Genomic DNA, 21,951 nt, shown 5'->3' with positions numbered 1-21,951 from the left:
CGTGAAAACCCCACCCCGCGCGCCGACGTCTCTGCTCGCCAGGCCACGCCCAAGACTCTCAGGCCCCTCCTACGTCGTATTGACCCCACCTCTGGCACAAGAACCCCGCCTCCAAACCAAAGCCTCGCCCCCGCCCCCACGCCCGCAAAAGGGCTTCGCCCAGAGCCCGTAGGCCCCGCCCTTAGCAGGTGCGGAGTTTGCGCAGCAGCGGAAATGGCCGAGGCGGGGCGAGCGCCCGGACCCGCCCACTCCCTGGGCCTGCGAGCTCCTCCCACTCCGGGTCACGCCGTGATAGGGGCGGAAGCGGCGGTGGCCGAGGTGCTGCAGCTGCTGGTGCGGATCCTGCCGTCCTGTGCAGCCTGGGGCAGCGCTGCCGCCTGGCCAGCGCTCGGAGGTAGGGACTAGCGGCTCCGCGGGCGCGCCCTGGGGAGGGCGGCGGGTTTCGGGTGACGGAGTCGCACAAAGCGGCTGGCTGTGGGGCGAGCCCGGGCGGGAGGCGCGCGCGTTCCCCGGGGCTCCCCGGAGTCCCGCGTCTGGAAGGGGTGGCGCGGGGGACCCTGTGCGAGCCGGGGCTTCCCGCGCTGGGCTGCGGGCTTTTCCACTCGCCGCTGTCTCCGAAGCCTGCCTGGAGCCTCTTGCGGCTCGGCCGGCCGGAGGTGAGTTGGGGAGGCGGCTACACCTGGCACGCTGGCCCCGTCTCCAGCCCCAAACCGGGAGGGGACCTCAGGCTGGGTTTCCACCCGGGGCTCTAGGAACCCCGCATCCCGGAGGAGGGGCCTCACTCTGGGAACCCACCCAGGGCCCTCGGACCCTTCAGCATGAAGGCGGGACCCCATTCTGTGCTTCCACCCGGGCTGTAGGAACCCCTAAGCCTGGAACAGGGACCACACGCTGGGCTCTCACTCCGAGCTGTGGGAACTCCACAGCCGCGAAGAGACTCCGGGCTGCGCTTCCACTCGCGGCCGTGGGGAACCCCGTAGCCGGAAGGAGGGACCCTAGCTGTGCTCCCAGCCTGGGCCCTGGGAACCCCGCAGCCGGGAGAAGTAACTCCAGACTGCCCTCCTACCCAGGGCGTCGGGGGATCCCCACAGCAGGAGGAGGAGCCCCAGGCTTTCCTTCCCACGCTGGACTCTCATCAGGGGCTATGGGGAACCCCGCGGCCAGGAGGAGGGACCCCACGCCATGCTCCCCACCTGGGGCATCGAGGCGCCTTTGGGTTTGCAGATGTAGCGGGTACCCCCAGCGCAGCTGCCTTGATTGCTCCCGGGCTGCCCCACTGGGGATTGGACACCGCCAGGTTCGGTCTCTGGTGGCTTAGTCCGCGCAGCTGGCACGTGAGAGAGAAAGGAAGAAGCAGGCCCAGCTGCAGAAAGTTGGGGTTGAGTGATCTGGAACTTAACCACAGAGGCCCAAGTCCTTGAGCTCGCCATAGACCATGTCTGTTGTTGGGGAGTCCCTCAGTTAACACAGGCACAACTCTGGCTTTGACTAGTTCCTCCTCCCACCCCCGCCCCCAACTCACAGCAGTCCTCCTGCCTCAATCTCTCTGCTGGAATACAGAGCCACCACATCTGCTTTGGATGTTTACAAAATATATTGTGGTGAAAGCCTTTGAGGTTTTCTTCTGAGGGTACATGAGACAATTCCCATTAATAATTGTCTTCCATACAGGGAACAGTCAAGAAAAGACAAGGGCAATAGGGAATTCAGAATTGAATTATTGGGTTGGTATTCAATATTAAATTATAGCACTGGGTTCGTATTTCTGAAACTCAGATTGGCATGGGAATATGAGGTGCCCAGCTTGCCTTATTTTAAGTGACCCAAGGGGATTTCAGTTTGCTAACAAAGTTTCTAGTAGTTTGCTCTGTTCTTACAAATAGCACTGCCTCTACCGTGAATTTTTACTCTATTTTGGATTCTTTTTAATTCATGTTTTTATAAATTTTATGATTGGTGTTTAAACTCTTGAATAAGCTACATTCAGAACACCTGGGAGTAATTTTAAACATAATTCTAAATATTGCTCTATTCACTTGTATCTTAATCTTTTAATCAAAAGAAAATCAAAACTCTGTATTTAAAATTAGGAAGAAGTAGGCTTATAAAATATTGACCATGAGGCAAATTCTATGGTATGTCGCCACTTAAAATAAGGCAATCTGGGCGCCTCATATTCCCATGCCAGTCTTAAGTTTCAGAAATACGGATCCAATGATCTAATTTAATATTGAGTACCCAGCCCAGTAATGCAGCTGTGAATTTCCTGTTGCCTCGTGTCTTTTCTTGATATCTTTATTGAAGAACCAGGTGGGAGGGAGCAGCTGTGTGTGGTGCTTCTCTCCTGTAATCCCAGAATTCTGGAGACAGAGGCAGGAGGATTGCCGAGAGTTAGAGTAGCCAGGGCTACACGTAAAAGCCTGTACTAACAAGAAAACCAGGTGGGAAAGCAGTCAGCGTACTTGTTTGTTTTAATGACCCTTTCTTTCGAAGAGTATATTTTAAGACAGAAGTTTGCCAACTTCCAGCTCAAATGATTTCCCCTTCATTTTAATGAGGACCCGAGGACTGAGCAGCAGTGGAAACGCTGATGAATTACATTAACGCTTTAGAGAGTGGAAGCTTTACTCTGATTGGATCCTTACAGGTGAAGATGCACTACCTCAAACTTTCAGATTTGATAGCTCCTACAGTGTTCTCATTTCTTCAGATATTTCTTGCTGCCTATTTGTGCCTGTTTTCCACCATATAGGTGTAAAAATGTGAAATTTCTGGAAACCATGCTTGGTTTTTAGGAGCCATGCGTTTCTGGCTTACGTTCAGTGTTGCATAAATCAAGGCTAATTTCTCTTGTTCCTGAACCTCACATTGAGCTTCAAGTGCTCTTGCTACAGTATGTACATGTACTAACTAGGCTTTGTGAAAACAGAATATTTACATATTCTGTTTGTGGCCCATCTTGTGAATGCAGAATACATGTTTTACATGTAAAGAAATTTATGTATTTTTATGTATGTGAAAATATTTAGGTGAATGGTTAAGTTTGGACACTTTTTGAAAGTACAAATGAGGCACGAGACATAGTTCAGTGGTAGAGTGCTTGCCTACAGCACAACATAAAATAAGTTAATTTTAAAAAGTGCAACTGGAATTTGGAAAGTTCATTGTTGTTGTTGTTTTGGTTCTCTGTGTAGCTCTGGCCGTCCTAGAACTTTCTCTATGGACCAGGCTGGCCTTGAACTCAAAAACCCACCTGCCTCCGTCTTCTGAATGCTGGAATTAAAGGCATGTACCACCACCGCCAGGCTCAGAAAGCCTTTATTTAACAAGAATTGCAGGTAGATTGTATTTCTACTATTAGCACTGCACCGGCGTAGTGGAGTCCGTGGCACTGATTTTATTTTTTGTGTTGGGGACTTAGTTCAGGGCCTCATGCACACCAGGCTTGTCCTTCATCATTGAACTAGTACCCTCCACTCTCCATTGGGGGCCAGTGAGACACAGAGATGGATCAGCAGGTAAAGGGCTTTTGCTGCCAAACCTAATAACCTGAGTTTGATCCCTGGAACACACATGGGAGAAGGAAAGAATTGGTTCCTCCCAGAGGTTGACCTCTGACCTTCACTCTTGTGCTGTGGTATGTGCCCCACCCCCACCCCAGTACATAACATAAAGAAAAAATGCCTCTTTAAAAAGTCGTCTTCTGTATCTTAGAATATGTAGGCTTACTGTGTTTGTAGCTAGCATTCTGCTGGCTTGCAGAAAGTAATGAAAAGTTGAACCACCGACAGTATTGATGTTGTAATTTCTTAGTGTGGATGTGAGAGTTTCCGTGTGCTGTTAATAATTTGTGAGAACTGGACTTGTGGACATGAATGCAACTTACAAGTGGAAACTGAGTATACAAGGTCTTCAGACTTTTCTCCAAGATTAACATGGCGTGGCGTCAGTTCCTGTCCTCTGTGGTGCCACTTTGCTGCTCCCAGTTACTTACCACACAGATGTCCTCCTTCCTCCTCGTCCCTCCCTTGGGTGTGTGAGCAATGGCAGGAAAGGCCGAATAACTACAGATTCTAGGTCATTGTTTACTCTAAGCGTTTTCTTATTGAATATTTTCTAATACTCTTTCATGGTTTCAATGCCTAATTCATAGATGTTTGGTTTTGTTGGTTTTGAGACAGCGCTTCCCGTCCAGACTGGCCTTGAACTCACTGTGCAGCTGAAACTGTCTGTGAATTCCCAGTCCTCTACCACCTTCTCCTTCTCCACTGGAATTGCAGGCAGGAGTGGCCACACCCAGCTAGATGTTTGCTCTCAATGCTTGTTTAGCCTTGCTGTTAATAGACTAGTTGGAAAATTGTTAAGATTTGTCTAGTAGAACATAATAGTGCTTTTATCTAATCCAGATTCTCGTATTCTGTGTAGGAGTATTCTTGTCCAAATACAAGTTAAGTATTTCTTAATTGTACTCAGGAGAAATAAGTAAGTCTTATACTAAGACACCTAGATCGAGGAAACCCTGAGAGGACAGTTAGGTGGAGGGGCCATAGCAGAAACTGACAAGGTAACCCATGCAGCCCTGGCTGGCCTGGATTGTTGTGTAGCAGAGGATGACCTGGAACTTCTGGTCCTCCTGCCTCTGCCTCGCAAGTTCAAGGCTGACAGGTGCACATCAGCATGCTTGGCTTGTTCTCCTTTTATACACGACAGACATCAGGAGGCTAAACAACTTGGAAGTGGGGGTTTTATAACTCAGCCTCCTCATGACAATGGCTTGAAATATCAGAACATGCTAATAATTTAATGGTTTATTCCCCCCCTCCAGATTTTCCAAAAACAATGGCAACACCTCGAGGGAGGTCAAAGAGGAGAGGTGCTTTCGAGGTGTCTTCGGATAGCCTGCCTTTGAGGAGCTCCGGGAGGCAGGTACTCCAGCTGTGCCCCCAAGGATGGGCTGATGCGGAGTGAGAGTCGGAGCTGCACCAACAAGGCCCTAGTCCTTGCCTGGCTGTCTGTGGAGGAGCCCATGGTGCAGTGTGTGGAGTGTGCAGCAGGAAGTGGAGGATGAGGAGACTGTGGATCACGGGGGGTGGGGGGGGGGTGGGGGGAGGTGGGCGGAGCGGGTGATGGGAGAATCACAGCTGGGGGTGGCTGCTTCCAGAATGGGACTCTGAGGCCAGATCCTGCCTGGCTTGGATGCCATTCAAGGGGATTTGGACCTGAGCTTGTTGTAGCTTGAGTGATGGTGGATTTGCTTTTAAATCTTCCGCATTGAAAGATTTAACTGTTTTAAGAAAAGGAAAAGAATTCTTAGTTTGTAAATAACGTTTTTAAAGGATTTATTTTTATCTTATGTGTATGCATGTTTTGCCTGCGTGCATGTGTATATACATATGTGTGCGTCTGCAGAAGTCAAGAGAGGGTATTCTGTCTTCTGGTAGGGGAGCTACTGACAGTTGTAAGCCACCGTGTGAGTGCTGGGAACCAAACCTGGGTTTTCTATAAGAGCAGTAAGTGCTCTTAACTGCTGAGCCATCTCTTCAGTCCCCAAGAATGACTTGTTTATCTTGGCTGTCAGGTTTTCCCTTAAGAAAAGCTCATGTGGATGTTAGTTCTGAACTTACCTATCGTGAAGGTGCTGTTTCTAGATCCTCTAGTAATAAGTAAGTTATTTATACAAGCCGTTGTACTGGCCAACCCTGTCCTATTGCCAGGATGCTGTTGACCTTCACATTTAGGACTTCCGGAGCTGCGGATGTAGCTCAGTTGATAGTGTCTGCCTGTCATGCATGTTTGGTCCCTAATTGCTGCAAACATAAGGACCTTCGACTGTGGTCACCCTTTCTCTACCTGTGAAATCTTGACCTCCATTGATTCTCCTGTAGGCAAAGAAGAAAGCAACAGAGACCACAGACGAGGACGAAGATGGCTCGTCGGAAAAGAAGTACAGGAAATGTGAAAAGGCTGGCTGTACGGCCATGTACCCTGTGTGCTTTGCAAGTGCTTCTGAAAGGTCTGTGTGAAGGGCTCCCTTGGCCAGTGCGTTTGCCTGTGAGCGTGTGTTTGTGGGAACGGCACGCTCCGTGCTACTCTCCACAGACAAATGCAGGAACTGTAACCTGCTGATTCTGACTGCTTAGACAGTCACCACACACCGCAGCTTCCTCGACACTCTGGCTGTATCTAGCCCAGTGAGAGAAATCACATCCAGATCAGCTGTGCCAGTGTCCTCAAATGCACCTAGCCGTCGCTGTGCCAGCCCTTGGGCTTGAGGGTCAGAGCATAGGACATGACAGATTCAAGGTTCCAGTAGGAACCCACGTGTGTTTGCATTTTGTTATGTTTTTGTTTACTTCATGTAGCACGCCTACTTTTTTCCATTTCTTAATGCAGGTCTCAAAAACGGCAGAGTTGGGGAGAGGTAGCTCAGTTGTAGTACATATACGTGCCTAGCCTGTACCAGGAACTGGGTTCCATCCCAGTGCTCTGGAAAGTGGACATGCCAGCACATGCCTGGTAATCCTAACACTGGGAAAATGGGGGCAGGAGAACCAATAGTTAATTCAAAGTCTTCCTCAACCACACAGCAAACTGTGTGCCTGCACAAGGTGCAAGAGACCCTGCCTGAAAACAAAAACAAAACCCTAAAAGCCTACGGTGCCAGCTGTATGTAGACTCACTATTCTTGTTTGTTGTGGCACAGTTAGGGCTTCTTTTTAACTCCATAGGAAAATCTTCAGTAATGGCTGAAGATTCAGTAAAATCTGAACAAACGAAACCCCGTTTGGGTCTGCACACAGAGTCGGCCATGTCGACGGCCGCATGGACTTCTCATTCTTGTGCTGTGTCATCAGCGGTCTGGCCAGTCGTTTTGCTGGACAGCTTGCTTGCTGTCGAGGGTGCTGTCAGTCGGATGTTATTACAGCCTTATCACACACATGCAGCCTTAGAAAGCCCCAGCCATGCTCCCAGTCTGGGTTGGACTTCCAGTGCCTCAGGCAGCCATGAAGGTTACATCTGGCTGGCCTGAGTCTTCCTTGTATTGTCACTGTACCTGAGGGTGGTAAGCATGCCTGCCTGCAGTCTGAAATCCAAAATGATTGAACTCTAAAACTTTTGAGTGTCAGTAACCTTTATGTCCATATATGTTGGGCCCCCCCCACCCCCCACATTGTGTGGTGCAGATATTCTAAAACCCATAGAACAACTGAGATTTAAAACAGTTTTGATCCCAAGCATTTCAGATCAGGGGCTCTCAGCCTGTGTGACCTTTCAACCTATTCTAACTTCCCTTGCTAGCCCCTGGCTGTTAGAAGTGGAGATACTGCAAAATGGGCTGGTTAAATGAACATGAGTGAGAATTAGTCTTCATTACCAACGCTGCCTGATTCCGCTCTTTTCAGATGTGCCAAAAATGGCTACACCTCCCGATGGTATCACCTTTCCTGTGGGGAACACTTCTGTAATGAATGCTTTGACCACTACTACAGAAGGTTTGTTCACTGATGACTCTGTGGTCGAGGGGATGTGACAGGGCCCGGGGACGATGGTCACAAAGCTTAAACTTGCTGGGCTTACTGAGTTACTGGGTCATCCCTTGCCTGTGGTGACCTGAAGTGTGACCAGAAAAGTCAGTGCTGTGAACACTGTGTACGGTGACTGAAGCTGGGTACCCAGAAACAGGAGTGAATGCCTGGGAAAACATACATACATAGTGAAGTCATGTTATTTATAGGAAAATGAATGTAACTGGAGATACTCATATTGATTGACTTAAGGCAGATTCTTAAAAATAATTATTCGATATTATACACATTTTCTCATTTCTGGTCCCTAGATTTTATATAGGTAACAAAATCACATAGGTACATTAGAGATAAACGTAGAAGCAGAACTGTCTAGGGACTGATGAAGGAAAAGGAAAAACGGATTGCAATCAACATACACTGTACGCATGAAACTTAAGAGTAGAAAACGGGTGGTGGGTGTGCAGGCTTATGTGTCTGCCATGACATGTGTTAGGTGTGTATAAGGTCTAGAGAGCTCCGATGCTCTGCCGTTCTGTCACAGTGCACAGGGATAGGGTGCAGAACTGTGGGAGGAGCTGGCAGAGCACTGGGCAGCCGTCCTAAGCAGGCCTTGAGCTTGTGTCTCTACTGAGTAGCTGGGATTACAGGCTCGTGCCACTCGGCCTTGCTTTGGCTTTTACTAGTGGATTTCTGTACTCACTCTTTTTCTTCTGATTTTAGTTGAGTGTTTTATTATGTTATTTCATCCCCTGATATAATTTTACAGTTGCTATAGGATTTACCCTGAACATGAGAAAGTTTTCCCCCATTTAGAACTCTGCCCTTGTTTGTCACAGTTCTGTACTGCCCAGAGCATGCTCCTCTGCTAGCTTACTTTAGGCGTGCCATTGTTAACATCCCTCTGTGTGCCTAAGAATAGTGAAGTCTTTTATGTAAATGTGATCAAAGTTGAGTGTGAAAACTACAACTTAACGTGTAGGTTGATTTTTTTTTTTCCCCCTGTATGGTTTCCAGCCACAAAGACGGCTATGACAAATACATGGCGTGGAAAAGAGTGTGGACTAGCAATGGCAAGACAGAGCCCAGCCCCAAGGCATTCATGGCAGACCAGCAGCTGCCCTACTGGGTAAGGAGGGATGCTGCTGCCCCAGCGCACCGAGGAGCAATGATGCTGCGTTGTGGGAAGTCTTCTCGCGGTCATTTCTAGGCTTGTTAAAGCAGAGTCTTTAAAACTGTGCAGAAATCTTTGCTAACTCAGTATAGTCTAAGGAAGAAAGTAATGTCACACACTGCCTCATGTTTATCCACCCATCTTTTGATGGATACTTGGGTGGTTTCATCCTTCAGCTAGTATGAACAGGATTACACATAATTAGATTCTTTTCTACAGTTCTTCAGACATGTATCCATAGGGATAGGCCATAGGTCATTCATGGTTGGTTAGTTTTTGGTGGTCTTGGCATTTGAACCCAGGGTCTCAAGCTTGCTACTGCACTACTAATGTACACTCCCACTCCCCCTCTGTGTTTTGAGCCAGGGCTTGCTAAGTTGCCCTAGAGGCCTGGCTCTTGCCATGCTCCTGAGAAGCTGAGCATTAGCTCCCTATTTCTCTATTGTGCTCCGCAGTGCATGGTGGTCAGATTTCGTCATACCATTCCCGGTTCTTTTTGGTTTTTTTCTTTTTGTTGTTGGAGACAGGTGTCTCACTATGTAGCCTTGGCTGGCCTGAAAGTCACTATATAGAGGAAGACTTTCCTCACACTCAGAGAATGCCTGCTTCTGCCTTCCGAGTGCTGAAATTAAAGGCATGAGCCACCACATCTCAATATTTTTGCCTTTTTTGAGATGGGTGTCATGTAGAGTAAACTATTCTCACACTTGCTAAGTAGTTAATGGTGACTTTGAACTCGTGATCTTCCTGCCTTCATCCTTATCCACTCTTGTTTGTGTTTTATAATGCTGTCTGTCTGGATGGTGACGAGGTGACTCATTGTGGTTTTGCTTAGTTCCTCAATGCTGGTGCTGTCTGACCATTTGCAAATGTGCAGCTCTGCTCATTGTCAAGGCTTTTTCTTGTAAGAATTACTTCCATATTGTGGATACAAACCCTCATCAATTCTGTGATTGGCAGGTATTTTTTCATCAGATGGTTTTTCCTTTGCACGAATCATTTAGTTCTGATAAATTCAGTTTATCTATATTTTCTTCATGTCTTTGGTCCCTGCTGGGAACTCATTGCCAAATCTGAGGAGATATAAAGACCATCTCTGTGCTTTCATAGAATTTCACTGTTTCAGATTTCACATCTAGGTCATTAATCCATTTTAATTTCCGGGTATGTGGGAAGCCAGATATGACTTCATTCATTCATGTTTGGATATGCAGAATTTTCTGTTTTGGAATAATGTAAGGAGTTTACAGAGTTGCCACTAAAAGCTGTGTGTGAGATACATACCGTGTCTGTGTGTTAGATACATACCGTGTCTGTGTGTTAGATACATACCGTGTCTGTGTGTTAGATACATACCGTGTCTGTCTGTCAGACTGAGAAGTTAGCATGGGTACAGTGTGTGAGATACATACCGTGTCTGTGTGTTAGATACATACCGTGTCTGTCTGTCAGACTGAGAAGTTAGCATGGGTACAGTGTGTGAGATACATACCGTGTCTGTCTGTCAGACTGAGAGGTTAGCATGGGTACAGTGTGTGAGATACATACCGTGTCTGTCTGTCAGACTGAGAGGTTAGCATGGGTACAGTGTGTGAGATACATACCGTGTCTGTCTGTCAGTTAGATACATACCGTGTCTGTCTGTCAGACTGAGAAGTTAGCATGGGTACAGTGTGTGAGATACATACCGTGTCTGTCTGTCAGACTGAGAGGTTAGCATGGGTACAGTGTGTGAGATACATACCGTGTCTGTCTGTCAGACTGAGAGGTTAGCATGGGTACAGTGTGTGAGATACATACCGTGTCTGTCTGTCAGACTGAGAGGTTAGCATGGGTACAGTGTGTGAGATACATACTGTGTCTGTCTGTCAGACTGAGAGGTTAGCATGGGTACAGTGTGTGAGATACATACCGTGTCTGTCTGTCAGACTGAGAGGTTAGCATGGGTACAGTGTGTGAGATACATACCGTGTCTGTCTGTCAGACTGAGAGGTTAGCATGGGTACAGTGTGTGAGATACATACCGTGTCTGTCTGTCAGACTGAGAGGTTAGCATGGGTACAGTGTGTTAGATACATACCGTGTCTGTCTGTCAGACTGAGAAGTTAGCATGGGTACAGTGTGAAGAACTGCATTGCCTGACTTGATTTGAATTTTATCTATTTCTCATCCTTTCAGTGACCTAGAACCTGACCCAGGACATCACAATTTGCGTTTCATGGCATAACTTTTTGAGTAATAGTATCTAAGTTTAACTCATTATCTTCTTGGGCTTGAGCTGGAAAATCTTCCTGATAAGTTTTCAAAACTTATATCATTATCCCGTTGCCTGAGCTAGCATTGAATCAGAAATTACCCTGATCACGTCATAGGAAAGAAATGCAAGATAAGGGGTCTGGAGGTATAACTCAATACTAGAACAGTTTCCCACCATACAGTTCCTAGGGTCAAAACATGGGCCAGATCATGTGGGGACGGCAGTAGAGTGAGTGGGGCGTACATGTGGTAGTTTAAGAGCAGGCGCTTTATTGATCTCACCTTAACTTCCCCTGTAGGTTCAGTGCACAAAACCAGAGTGTGGAAAGTGGAGGCAGCTTACCAGGGAAATCCAGCTCACTCCACACATGGCAAGAACTTATCGCTGTGGCATAAAGCTAAATACTATCACCAAGGTATGATTTCTGTGGTGACCTTTTATGTGCCAATCTATTTGTAATTGTAGCCTGTCTTTTTCATTCTGTGTGTTAATCCTTGTGTTGGTCTGAATGTAAGCAGAAGTTCAACAACAATGAGTTAATTTAACTCTTCTTGTACTATAGGGAATTTGGTAATGGGCTGTTCAGGGTTGGCTTAGTTATCCAAGAACGCTGTCTCATGTCTGGTCCATCTTTGATCTATTCTCAAGTGACAAGGTGGTTGTTGTTGTGGTCCACTGTGTCCGAGTTCAAAGCAGAAGAGAGGGAAAGTGCCAAGGGCACGCATGGTGTGCTAGCTGGGATTTGTCACTCTCCATTGGGTAACAGCTTACCTATTAGAGTTTTCCTCGTGTCGTTGGCTAGACTGCATGAGGACAAAGGAAGAAAAAGCTTCACTCTGTGTTATAATGCCAGACAACGCGGAGCTTTGTCAGTAAGGAGGCAGGATGAGCAGGATAGAATTGGCAGTTAGGGATTAGCCGTAGTTGATAGACTGCACCTCTCCTGAAACTTGGCAGCTTGTATTTTAAAATGCATTAGGTGTACTGATCCTCTCAAATGTCTCATACTGTAAGTATTAAAGAGTATTAGGTATCAAATCCCAGAATCAAAATAGTATTTTGTTCTTTTGGTTTTTCTAACTGGAGGGTCCTGTCAGATTGTGAACTGTGAGGTTTCGGGGCTTTCGGGGGTCTGTGGTATAGTCACACAGCCATTGCCAGCAAAGGGACCTGTGCTTTAAATGCCTCCATTCTAAACAATACGTGCAAAGTTTTGTGAGGTTTAGGATCAAAGCTTTTTTTTTTTTAACTTAGGGTTCAAATTACAAATATTATTGGGTTCGTGATGTAGCTCAGTGACACAGCATTTGCTTAGCCTTCGAGTGGCCCTGGGTTTGATCTGCAAAGGGAAAAACACCCCCTCCCTCCCGTGTGTAAAATCAAAGTGGCCATACTTACTGTATAAAATCAGTGTTGAGACCTGTGGGTAGAGGCCAGTGGTGAGCGCTTGCCTCGCAGTCTTTTGCAAGGTGAAGTGACAAAGATACAAATATTCACAGGTCAGATTGTATGTTTGCATATAGTATATTGCATGTAAATGTTTATGAATATATATGCATCCAAATAAACTCCTTCTGAGCCATCTTGTTTATGTCTTTAGAAGTAAACTCTTGGACTGAACAATATGGCTCGGTGGTTAGAGTGCTTGCCCAGCATACATAGGGCCCTGAGAATAAACTTTAGCTGAAGAGGTGGGGGTGGGTCATCCTAATGATTCATTCATCTCTCCAATACAACTTTAAACATGGATTTGATAGAGGCTCATTTTTAAGGCTTTACATAAGTGCATCCAAACTGCTTTTTTAAGATTTTGGAAGGGAAAAAATAGGCTCAGTGAGGCGTGGTGTCTACTGCCTATAATCCCAGCCCCTGGGAGATAGAGGCAGGAGAACCAGGTCTTCCCTACATAACAAGTTGGAGGCCAACCTGGCTGTGTGAATCACTGGCTGTGTCTTGAGGAGGGAAAGGAAAGAATAAGTCTGAGACAAGAGTGATGGTCTAAAAACTGCCCACATTGAATGGTAGTACTTTTGGGTTTTGAGGTGTGGGGAATTGAACCTGTAACTTTGCAAATGCTCTACTCTGGAGCTCAACCCCAACCCCTAAGCATATTGGAGCTATTTTTAATATATGAAAATGTGCATCTCATTTTCATTTCTGAGAGACGATTTTCTACTATAGTTTTATTCATGGAACATGGGGTCTTGTTGAGTTTTAAGAAATGTCTTCAGTGCACAGCCAGAATGCCAGTCTAAGAGGCAGTATTTCCTTCATCCTGGAAACTTCCCATGTCCAGAGTCAGCTCTAATTCTAGTCCCGTAGATTTATTTTTGTTTCAAACTTCACAAAACTGGAATCATCCAATGTATGCCCTTTCAGTGTTTGGTATCTTTCATTATATAAAATACTTTTAAAACAAAATGAAAGGGACAGGAGGAATGGTTCAATAGTTAAGAGCACTGACTGTTCTTCCAGAGGACCTGGGTTCAATTCCCAGCACCCACATGGCAGCTCACACCTGTCTATAACTCCAGTTTCAGGGGACCCAACACCCATGACAAAACACCAATGCACATAAATAATAAAAACAACAAAATAAAACAAGCTGATCGTTGACCACATGGGTAGTGAGCAGTAGGGCCTTCTGTTCTGACTGTGCTGCTTACAGTGCTGACCACTGAACCAAGGGCTCATAGGTGCTAGGCAAGCACTAAACCACCAAACTGTATAATTAGCCCTGTTTTTGCCTTTCTTCGAGGTAGGGTCTCCCTAAGTTGCCCAGACTAACCTTGAGGTCACTCTGTACATTCCAAGCAGACCATCAGGATGCTGTCCTCCTGCCTTGATGTTGTGCAAGCCCGGCCTGTTCAGTATTCTGTTTAGACTTCTCAGTCGTGTTGCATCGTCTAGGTGCATGCCAGTTTGTTTCCACACTGGCATGTGGAGGGACATCTGTGTTGTAAATGTTAGCCGTGTGAGTGAAAGCAGTAGTGATTCTGTGCGAGTGTCTTGTGCTCCATTTGTGTGGGCGAGTCGGTAGGAGACTCATCACGTGGCAGAATTAGTGAAGGAGCTACTAGCTGGCGGCTGTGCTCGGACGAACGGTGGCGTCTCTTTGGTGTTTCTCTGTGTGCTTGTGCTCGTTCCGTTGTTGGGGTATTGAATAGTCTTCCTGACTGATTTATATAATCCAGATACACATACATTTGAGTATTTTCCAAGTCTATATTTACCTTTCCATTTTCTTAGTCTTACACAAGGCAGAATAATGGCAATTTTGAAAGAGCTTTTAAACTGCGGGGTCCTGATGCCTCACCCTTCTGAGTCCTGGGATTACGGGATGCCCCTTAACACCTGCCAAGAGTTTTCAACTGTTTGTTTCTGTTCTGAGCAGGCTTTCACTGTGTAGCCCAGATTGATTAATTTTAATTAACAACTTAAGTATATTTACATCCATGTCCTGGAATGTGTATCCATTTTGGAATGGTTAATTTGGGTTAGTGTGCAATACTGTACATACACATATTTTATGAGAACACTTATAATTGACTTAGTGGTTTTGAAGACCATAGTTGATTCTTAGTTTCACCTTCCAGGTAGGCCTCTGGATGGTAGAAGAGGAAAAAAAGTACTAGGGCCTAGGAAAGAAAGTGGCAAGTCCCCCTCAGATTGTTTGCTGCACTATTGGGAACAGCGTCTAGGGAGGCACCTAGGGTGTGTTTCAGCCGGTGAGAACAGTTTGTGTGTGGCACACCACGTTTTTCTTCCTCTGCTCTTCTCAACACTGAGCTGTTTGATTCTACAGCTCTGCTGCAGTCTTACTGAGTACTGTCGGAATGCTGTGCACCTACTGCACAGCGTTTGCTTCCCTGTTCAAGGAGAGCAACGTTTGTTTCCAGATGTTGTCTGTCTCTGCTGTGTTTTCTGGAGTGTTGTTGTGCTTGCTCAAGTCTCTATTAATGTGAGAGTTTCTTTGGACTGTGTCCCGGAGATTAGAACTGCTAGGCAATGTGCTCTCCAGACCTTCAGCTAGGCAGTGTTTTTTGTTGAAACAGAAGTTGCACAAATCAAAATGCCCCATGCAGTGAATTTTCACAAGTACCTGCTTATCTGGCTCCCAATACAGAAATGGAATACACGGCAGGTGCCTGGTGTCTCTGTCAGTAAGTGTCCAACCTTGCTCCCCCAGAGTAAATTGTCTGCTTACTTCTCTAGCTTACAGTATTGTGGATTTGGCTTTGCTTGGTTTTGAACCTCACATAAATGGAATCATGCAGTGTGCTGTTTCAGAACTGCTGGTGCAGCCCAGTCTGTGGTGGGCTTGTAGCTGCCATTTGTCCTTCCACTGCTGTGTGACATGACAGTGTACTCAGTTTACCTCTTCTGTTGCCGACAGACTGAGGTTTGTATTTAGCTTTCTTCTGTCACAAAGAAAATTTACTTGAATTTCAGAAATATATACATTGAATTTTGTTTTATCTGCTTTTTCAATCCTTTGAGTTTTGCTATGTAGCTCAAGCTGGGTTTGGAGTCTGTGAATCATCCAGGCTAGCTTTGAACTCATTGTATACTGCAGACTTGAACTGTCCATCCTTCTGCCTCATCCTTTGAAGTGCTGAGATTATAGTGGTGTGCCTGGCTTGAACTTTTTTTTTTTTTTTGAGCTCTTTTTGGTAGAGTGCTGCTGGGGACGGAACTTCTTGCCTGCTAGACAAACACACTAGGAGCTGTATCCCCAGCCTTTAGTCTTTCTTGTAGTACATTGTTTGGTGCACAAGTTACAAGGGTCTCTAGGAAATACACCAAGGGGAAATTGACAGGTATGTCTTATCTGATAACACAACTTTAGTTCCGTTAGATAATAATGCCAGGCCTCTGTGTATTCCAGATGTGTGTATCTCGTCAGAGCCCTCTCTGTCACAGGCATAGTCCTTTGTTTTCATGGGGAACATCTTGACAAAAGCACACATCTTCCCACACTCTCATTCTAGTGACATGCCAAACATTTTTCTTTGCGATGTTGAAAGGAAATGAACACCTAGGACTGTATGTTACGGAAACACTTAATCAGAGTTGGTTTTCCTTTGCAGACTGACACCCCTGATCATTGTTCTCTGCCTGAGGATCTAGTGAGTAGTTTTCTTCGTGTTCTGGATCTTTAATAAATTCACTAAGTAAATGACTAACACTGTGTGGATGTACGTCAAAGCCTTTTGACTCTAACGTGACTGCATTGTGACAATGCTACAATAGTTAGAAGAATTTAAAGTTATATTGTTTCACGCTCAAGGGAACAAGGAAGATGCTTCTGCCTTGCTGCAGAGATCTGCCTTCATAATCTTGTTTGTTGAGGATGCCATAGAGTCCTTCCAAGACGAAGAGCAGGATGGCCATGGTTTGGTTGTCTTGGCCTGGACCTTGCAGTGGGGAGGACTTTGGTGCTTTCTGACCACAGGGTAGCCACTCTGCCCTGACCCTGCTCACATACAGAATTGGGTCTAGCCCTGGCACAATCCAGCTGTTTCTGGCAAATTTTTCTCTTTAGTTGGCAAATTCCACTTGCCATGTAACCATATTTGGTTTAAAATGATTTCAAATATTCTAAATTGCTAAATTCTCAAGTCCTGCTTTTCCATGATTTGGGACTGGTAGTTTGAGTTTGTTCTCAGTATCTCAAGTTCTAGGCCCACAGGAGATTTTCAGACAAACGGAGAAGAGGCATGTGTTAGATCCACTTTGAATCCATTCTCTTCTTTGCAGGAGTTGTTCTGTTTTAGTGTTAGTGGAGGTTCAGTTAAGAAGGACTGTCTCTGGTGTGCTAGCTGGTTTTGTTTGATCTCTGTATGAAACTCTGAGACTTGTTGAGTCTGGATGTGGGTGGAACAGGAGGACTGTGGATAGCGAGTATCTACCATCAGCATGTGCATTTCCCCTTTCTCTCTCCCTGGTACATCACAGAGAGTGCTGGAAGTTTCCAACCACTGGTGGTACTCCATGCTTATCCAGCCTCCTTTGCTAAAAGACAGCGTGGCTGCACCGCTGCTCTCTGCCTACTACCCTGACTGTGTTGGCATGAGCCCCTCCTGCACCAGCACAAACCGTGCCGCGGCCACCACCACCAGCAGTGCCAGCCCAGGGAAGATGGAGCCCTCCAAGGCAGCCCCCTCTCCACTTGGTGAGAGATGTTCTGGTTTCCCCTTTCTCACATCCCCTTCCCCTCCTTGGAAATTTAAGGGTAAGCAGACTGCAGAAGACTCTAATGTGACATGCTACAAAGCACTCACTGTTGCATGCGTTTGACTGTGCATCACAGATTGAGCCAATCGGGGTGGAAAGCTACTCGGGAAATGGTTCTGTCTATATTCAGTATATACAGCTTCCGTATTACAGATTTTATCGTGTGTGTGTGTGTGTGTGTGTGTGTGTGAGAGAGAGAGAGAGAGAGAGAGAGAGAGAGAGAGATCGAGAGATCATGACCGTGGAGGTCAGAAGAGAGAGTTTCTGATCATTAGCAGCTGTTTCCATAGCATTTACATTGTATTAGATGTTAAAAGTCATCTAGAGATGGGCCTATGCAAATACTGCACCATCTAAATGAGGGACTTGACCATGTGTGCCTTTGTTAGACTTGTGTGGATAGGGGTTCCTAGAACTAATTCCTTGAGGATGCTGAAGGAGGCAGCACTGGATCTATTGTACCATTGTATACAATGTATACCTTACTTTGTAAAACCTAAAACTCCTGTTACTATTTATAGAATTTGATGAGTGTCTGTTGCAAAGTTGGACAGCTGTGCCATTTACTGATTTCACAGACTCTGCCTTATCAGAAGGAAGTTTTAGGCTGTGTGAGCACTGATTTTTAGTATTTTTTTTTTCTCCTTCATCTTTCTGTCTCTATTAACACCAATAGAGATCCACTCTGAAAGATTCAGAATTTCGTGTCAGGCAGAACGTTAGTGGCTTCAAAGGAATTCCGGGCAGGACATAAACCCCAACAAGCAGGCCCCTTACGAGCCTGGCCTTCATGTTACACACATCTGTACATGAACAAAACACATTTTTGATTATGAAACTAGATTTTTTTTTTCCCTTTCAAGGCCCAATACTGGACGGCCCCTAACAGTGAAGATGTGGGGAGCTCCACACTGAGACTGCTGTGGGACATGGTGCACTGCATTGGGCATTCAAGTACTAAAGAGTGCACATTTGTGAAGACAGTTTGGCAGTGTGTAGCAAAGGCCTTCCCATGGACTGTGAACTAGCAAGCATTTCTAAGATGCCGTCCTAAAGTCCATCAACTCAGAACTGCATGTGCAAAGAAAAGTGCTTTGGTTGCTGCTTAGAACTGAGTGTGAGAGGTGTGATCTAAGTGCCGAGGAGAGGGGATGGTTGACTGAGACACAGAGCCTCTGTAGTTATTTAATGACATGGGAAACTGTTTAGAAGTAGGTTTGACAACAACACCTTCATTTGCCCAGCTTTGTAAAAACTAGCATCTGGTATGTTAATGATAGGACACTTTGGGTCCTGGAATATAGCCTAGCATGGGATATAATCAGGGCTTAGGGGTTCCACTTTGTAGTCAGTAAGTGCCAAAGAATGAACTTTTTGTTTCTTTTTAATTCTAAAAATTACATTTATGTGTGTGCCACAGCACATATGGGCGGTCAGGGGACAGCTTCAGTAATGTCAGCTCTCTCATTCCATATGGAGCTGGAGCCAACCAAGGTTGTCAGGCTTGGTGACAGAAATCTTTACTCACTGAGCGATATTACCAGCCCCTTTGTGTGTGTGCCATGTGATGTACTTCTCTAAGGTCTTACAGAAGCTGCTGCTTCGTCTCCTGTCAGTTCTAGGCATGAATCGCTACTTCCAGCCATTCTACCAGCCCAATGAGTGTGGCAAAGCTCTGTGTGTGAGGCCCGACGTGATGGAGCTGGATGAGCTCTATGAGTTCCCAGAGTATTCTCGAGACCCCACCATGTACCTGGCTTTGAGAAACCTCATCCTCGCTCTGTGGTACACAAACTGCAAAGTAAGTGAGGCCATGCCAGACAGTGGCACGGGGTAGAGGACGGCAGTGAAGGAGAGGAGTGCTTGACGTGGGTAGAGCCTGGAGGCCAAGGGCTTTCCACAGTGACACTGTTGCCCTCTGGGGCACATGACTCAAGGGTACAGGGAGGCTGTTCTATATACACAGTGGTATATTTGCTATACCCCTGGCCTCTGCTCTGGAGACTATAGTACCACTTCCATGTTGACAACTGAATACATTTTAACAACTTCTTTTCTGAAATACTTGGGACCAGAAGTGTCTCCAGCTTTTGGAATTTCAAAAAAAAAAAAAAAAAGATAGAATATTTGAATAGACTTCTCCAGGTGTGCATCCTAATCCCAAAAGCCTTCCTGTGCTCTGAAATCTGAAACTTAAGTGTTCTGTTGGCAGTCAGGATTTGTAATATTTCAGATATCATGTTTTCTAATTAGAGATCTCATCTGTCTGAGTCTAGGCATCTTCAAGTAGAGAGAAGGTCAGCCCTGTTAAGAACAGCTTTGGACCTTATGGAGTCAGAATTGTACAGTGCATGAGAAGGTGCAGACTTGGTTCAAAGAGCCATATGGGGTGTTGCCAGGAAGGCAAAAAGCAATCAAAAAGGGGATTATAAGCCCTTGTGTAAGGGTTTTTGTTCAACTCTGTCCCTAGCCAAGCGAGACCAGTGATTTTAACTCTGTAGGACTGCATAAATATTTGGGGTGTCAAGATAGCATCCGCTTGAAAGACTGAAGGAGACCTGGAAGCAGGGAAGTGTGAATGCTAGTAGGAGAGCAGACTAGCCAGCCATGGTGATCCATCCACACCTTCCTCCCAGTACTCAGGAGGCAGAGGCCGTGGTGATCCATCCACACCTTCCTCCCAGTGCTCGGGAGGCAGAGGCCAGCAGAGCTCTTTGAGCTCCAGGACAGCTAGAGCTGCAAAGTGAGAACCTCTCTCAACAACAAAATGTAAAAATAAACTTTTAGCCCTAGTTTTTGTATATTATATTTTGTTTGTTTTTAAATTGGGTGACTTTCTTACTGTTATTTTTGCTTTCCTTGTAAACACAGGAAGCTCTCACTCCTCAGAAGTGCATTCCCCACATCATCGTCCGGGGCCTTGTGCGCATTCGATGCGTCCAGGAAGTAGAGAGGATTCTTTACTTCATGACGAGGAAAGGCCTCATCAACACAGGAGTTCTCACCGTGGGAGCCGGCCAGCATCTTCTCCCTAAACACTACCACAATGTAAGCAACTGGCTGCAGCAACTCTGCCTTTGGTCGTGGTAAGCTATAATATATAACAGAAACCACAGAAACCAAAAGGAAGACTTGTGAAGACCTTTTCCCAGGAGGAGGCTAGAAGCACAGTTTCTCCAGGGTGTAGGGAAAAAGAGGTTACTTAAGACAGGTGCCATCCTGTACTCTAGGAAAACAGAGCCTAGTAACACCAGGGAAATACAGACTAACCCTGCCTGGCAGCTGGAACCTGCCAGAGCAACTGTAGGAACCTTTGTCACCACTGTTCTAACTAGAGTTTCTTTGTGTTTTGTTTTTTGTTTTTCTTTTTTTGAAGAAATCGGTTCTGGTTGTTGGGGCTGGTCCAGCAGGCTTAGCAGCTGCTAGGCAACTACATAACTTTGGTATGAAGGTGAGACACTGGGGAATTGGGGGTGGGGACAGGTGGTTCGCTGCTCCTTCGCTCCAAATTTTGTAAGACTTATAGGCCAGTTTGTAAATCTAGTGAAGAATGATGCACACTTTTTTTTTTTTTTTTTTTTTGAGAGAAGCTCACCTAGAACTGGGGTCACATGTCTGCCTCTCGAGTGATGGCGTAAAGAACACATTTTTTACAGCAGGTCCTAGAGAAGCTTTGGATTGGAATGAGTCAGTCAGAGCAGGTAGAACCTGGAGAGTACTAGACTGTAGGAAGGAACTCAGATAGTCTAGCCTGGAATCCACAGAAGATCTTGGCAGGTTATTATTAACCAGTGGAGGTGAAGGATAGTTTGGGGCAACAGATGGAAGCACAGAAATTCACTGTCTGTCGGAAAAGTTTTCAAATACCCAGTTAGCTACCCTGCCCCAGTACTGAGGATGAAACCCAGGGCTTGTGTTATGCTAGGCAAGCACTTTGCTCTAGCCCTCGGATTTCTTTATGCAAACCAGTCATCCTTGGGATCTTATTCAGGAAAACATAAGCCCTGGCTTTCGAAAGCAGAATGGAATGAATGATCACATGGCTGAGCTGGAATTCTGACTCCTTAGCACCTTGGGAGGGCAGAACAATGTGCCAGTTGCTGACAAATGCCTTACTCCAGCTCACAGCTAGCCAAGATAGAGGCTGCTAGGGGGTGGGGTGGTATGGTTCAGCTGGACCCAGAAGTGCACACCTTCATCCCAGCACTAAGGAGACAGAGGCAGGCAGATCTGACTTGGAGGCTATCCTCGTTCTAGGCCAGTCAGCACTACATAGTGAGACTCTCTAAGAATCTGGTATCTAATTTTTATCAAATTGGGAACCTTCCCCTAGCTTTCTCTGATTTTCTAAATTGGGTACATTCTTCTTAAAACTTTTCAAAGACTTTGATTTTCATTGAAGGTAAAGTTAAATATAATTTTTGTTGTTGTTGTTGTTTTGAGATAGGATTTCTCTGTGTAGCCTTAACTATCCTGGAACTCTCTGTAGACCAAGCTGGCCTTGAATCCACCTGCCTCTGCTTCCCAAGTACTGGGATTAAAGGTGTACACCACCATCACCAGGCAAGTTAAGTATAATTTAAGATTCAGACCTTTCACTTTTCCATGTCTGGCCCAGAGAGTTTAAATTTTTGGCAAGGTGTTCAAAAGTCACATTTCAGATTGTCAGAAGTATTTAATAACTGTGCCTAAAAGATTTTTTTCTCCTGGGTAGATAGAGGATTCAAATTGTGGACTGCGTCATACTAGCAAAACAG

General features: G+C 45.8%; 1 protein-coding gene across 4 annotated transcripts in view; it reads left to right on the top strand.

The window, feature by feature from the left end:
- The first annotated feature begins 276 nt into the window (after positions 1-276).
- Positions 277-21,951, top strand: part of Kdm1b (lysine demethylase 1B) — a 41,077-nt gene continuing 19,402 nt past the window's right edge. For 3 of the 4 annotated variants that reach the window (XM_087896583.1, XM_087896582.1, XM_087896580.1), the window contains exons 1-11: positions 277-394; positions 4,826-4,926; positions 5,886-6,013; positions 7,404-7,493; positions 8,544-8,655; positions 11,256-11,372; positions 16,048-16,086; positions 16,916-17,132; positions 18,811-18,995; positions 20,066-20,242; positions 20,571-20,645. In XM_087896583.1, the coding sequence (XP_087752709.1) occupies positions 4,840-4,926; positions 5,886-6,013; positions 7,404-7,493; positions 8,544-8,655; positions 11,256-11,372; positions 16,048-16,086; positions 16,916-17,132; positions 18,811-18,995; positions 20,066-20,242; positions 20,571-20,645 (1,227 nt within the window). In that variant the 5' untranslated portion in view covers positions 277-394; positions 4,826-4,839. Of the gene's footprint in view, positions 395-2,628; positions 2,648-4,825; positions 4,927-5,885; positions 6,014-7,403; positions 7,494-8,543; positions 8,656-11,255; positions 11,373-16,047; positions 16,087-16,915; positions 17,133-18,810; positions 18,996-20,065; positions 20,243-20,570; positions 20,646-21,951 lie in introns of those variants that run through there. The other variant, XM_087896581.1, reaches the window with a different exon arrangement.

This window comes from Myodes glareolus, chromosome 14 (genome assembly GCF_982192425.1).
Source record: "Myodes glareolus chromosome 14, mMyoGla1.1, whole genome shotgun sequence".
In the NCBI taxonomy this organism is placed as follows: domain Eukaryota; kingdom Metazoa; phylum Chordata; class Mammalia; order Rodentia; family Cricetidae; genus Myodes; species Myodes glareolus.
This window is presented reverse-complemented; position numbering and strand designations above follow the sequence as displayed.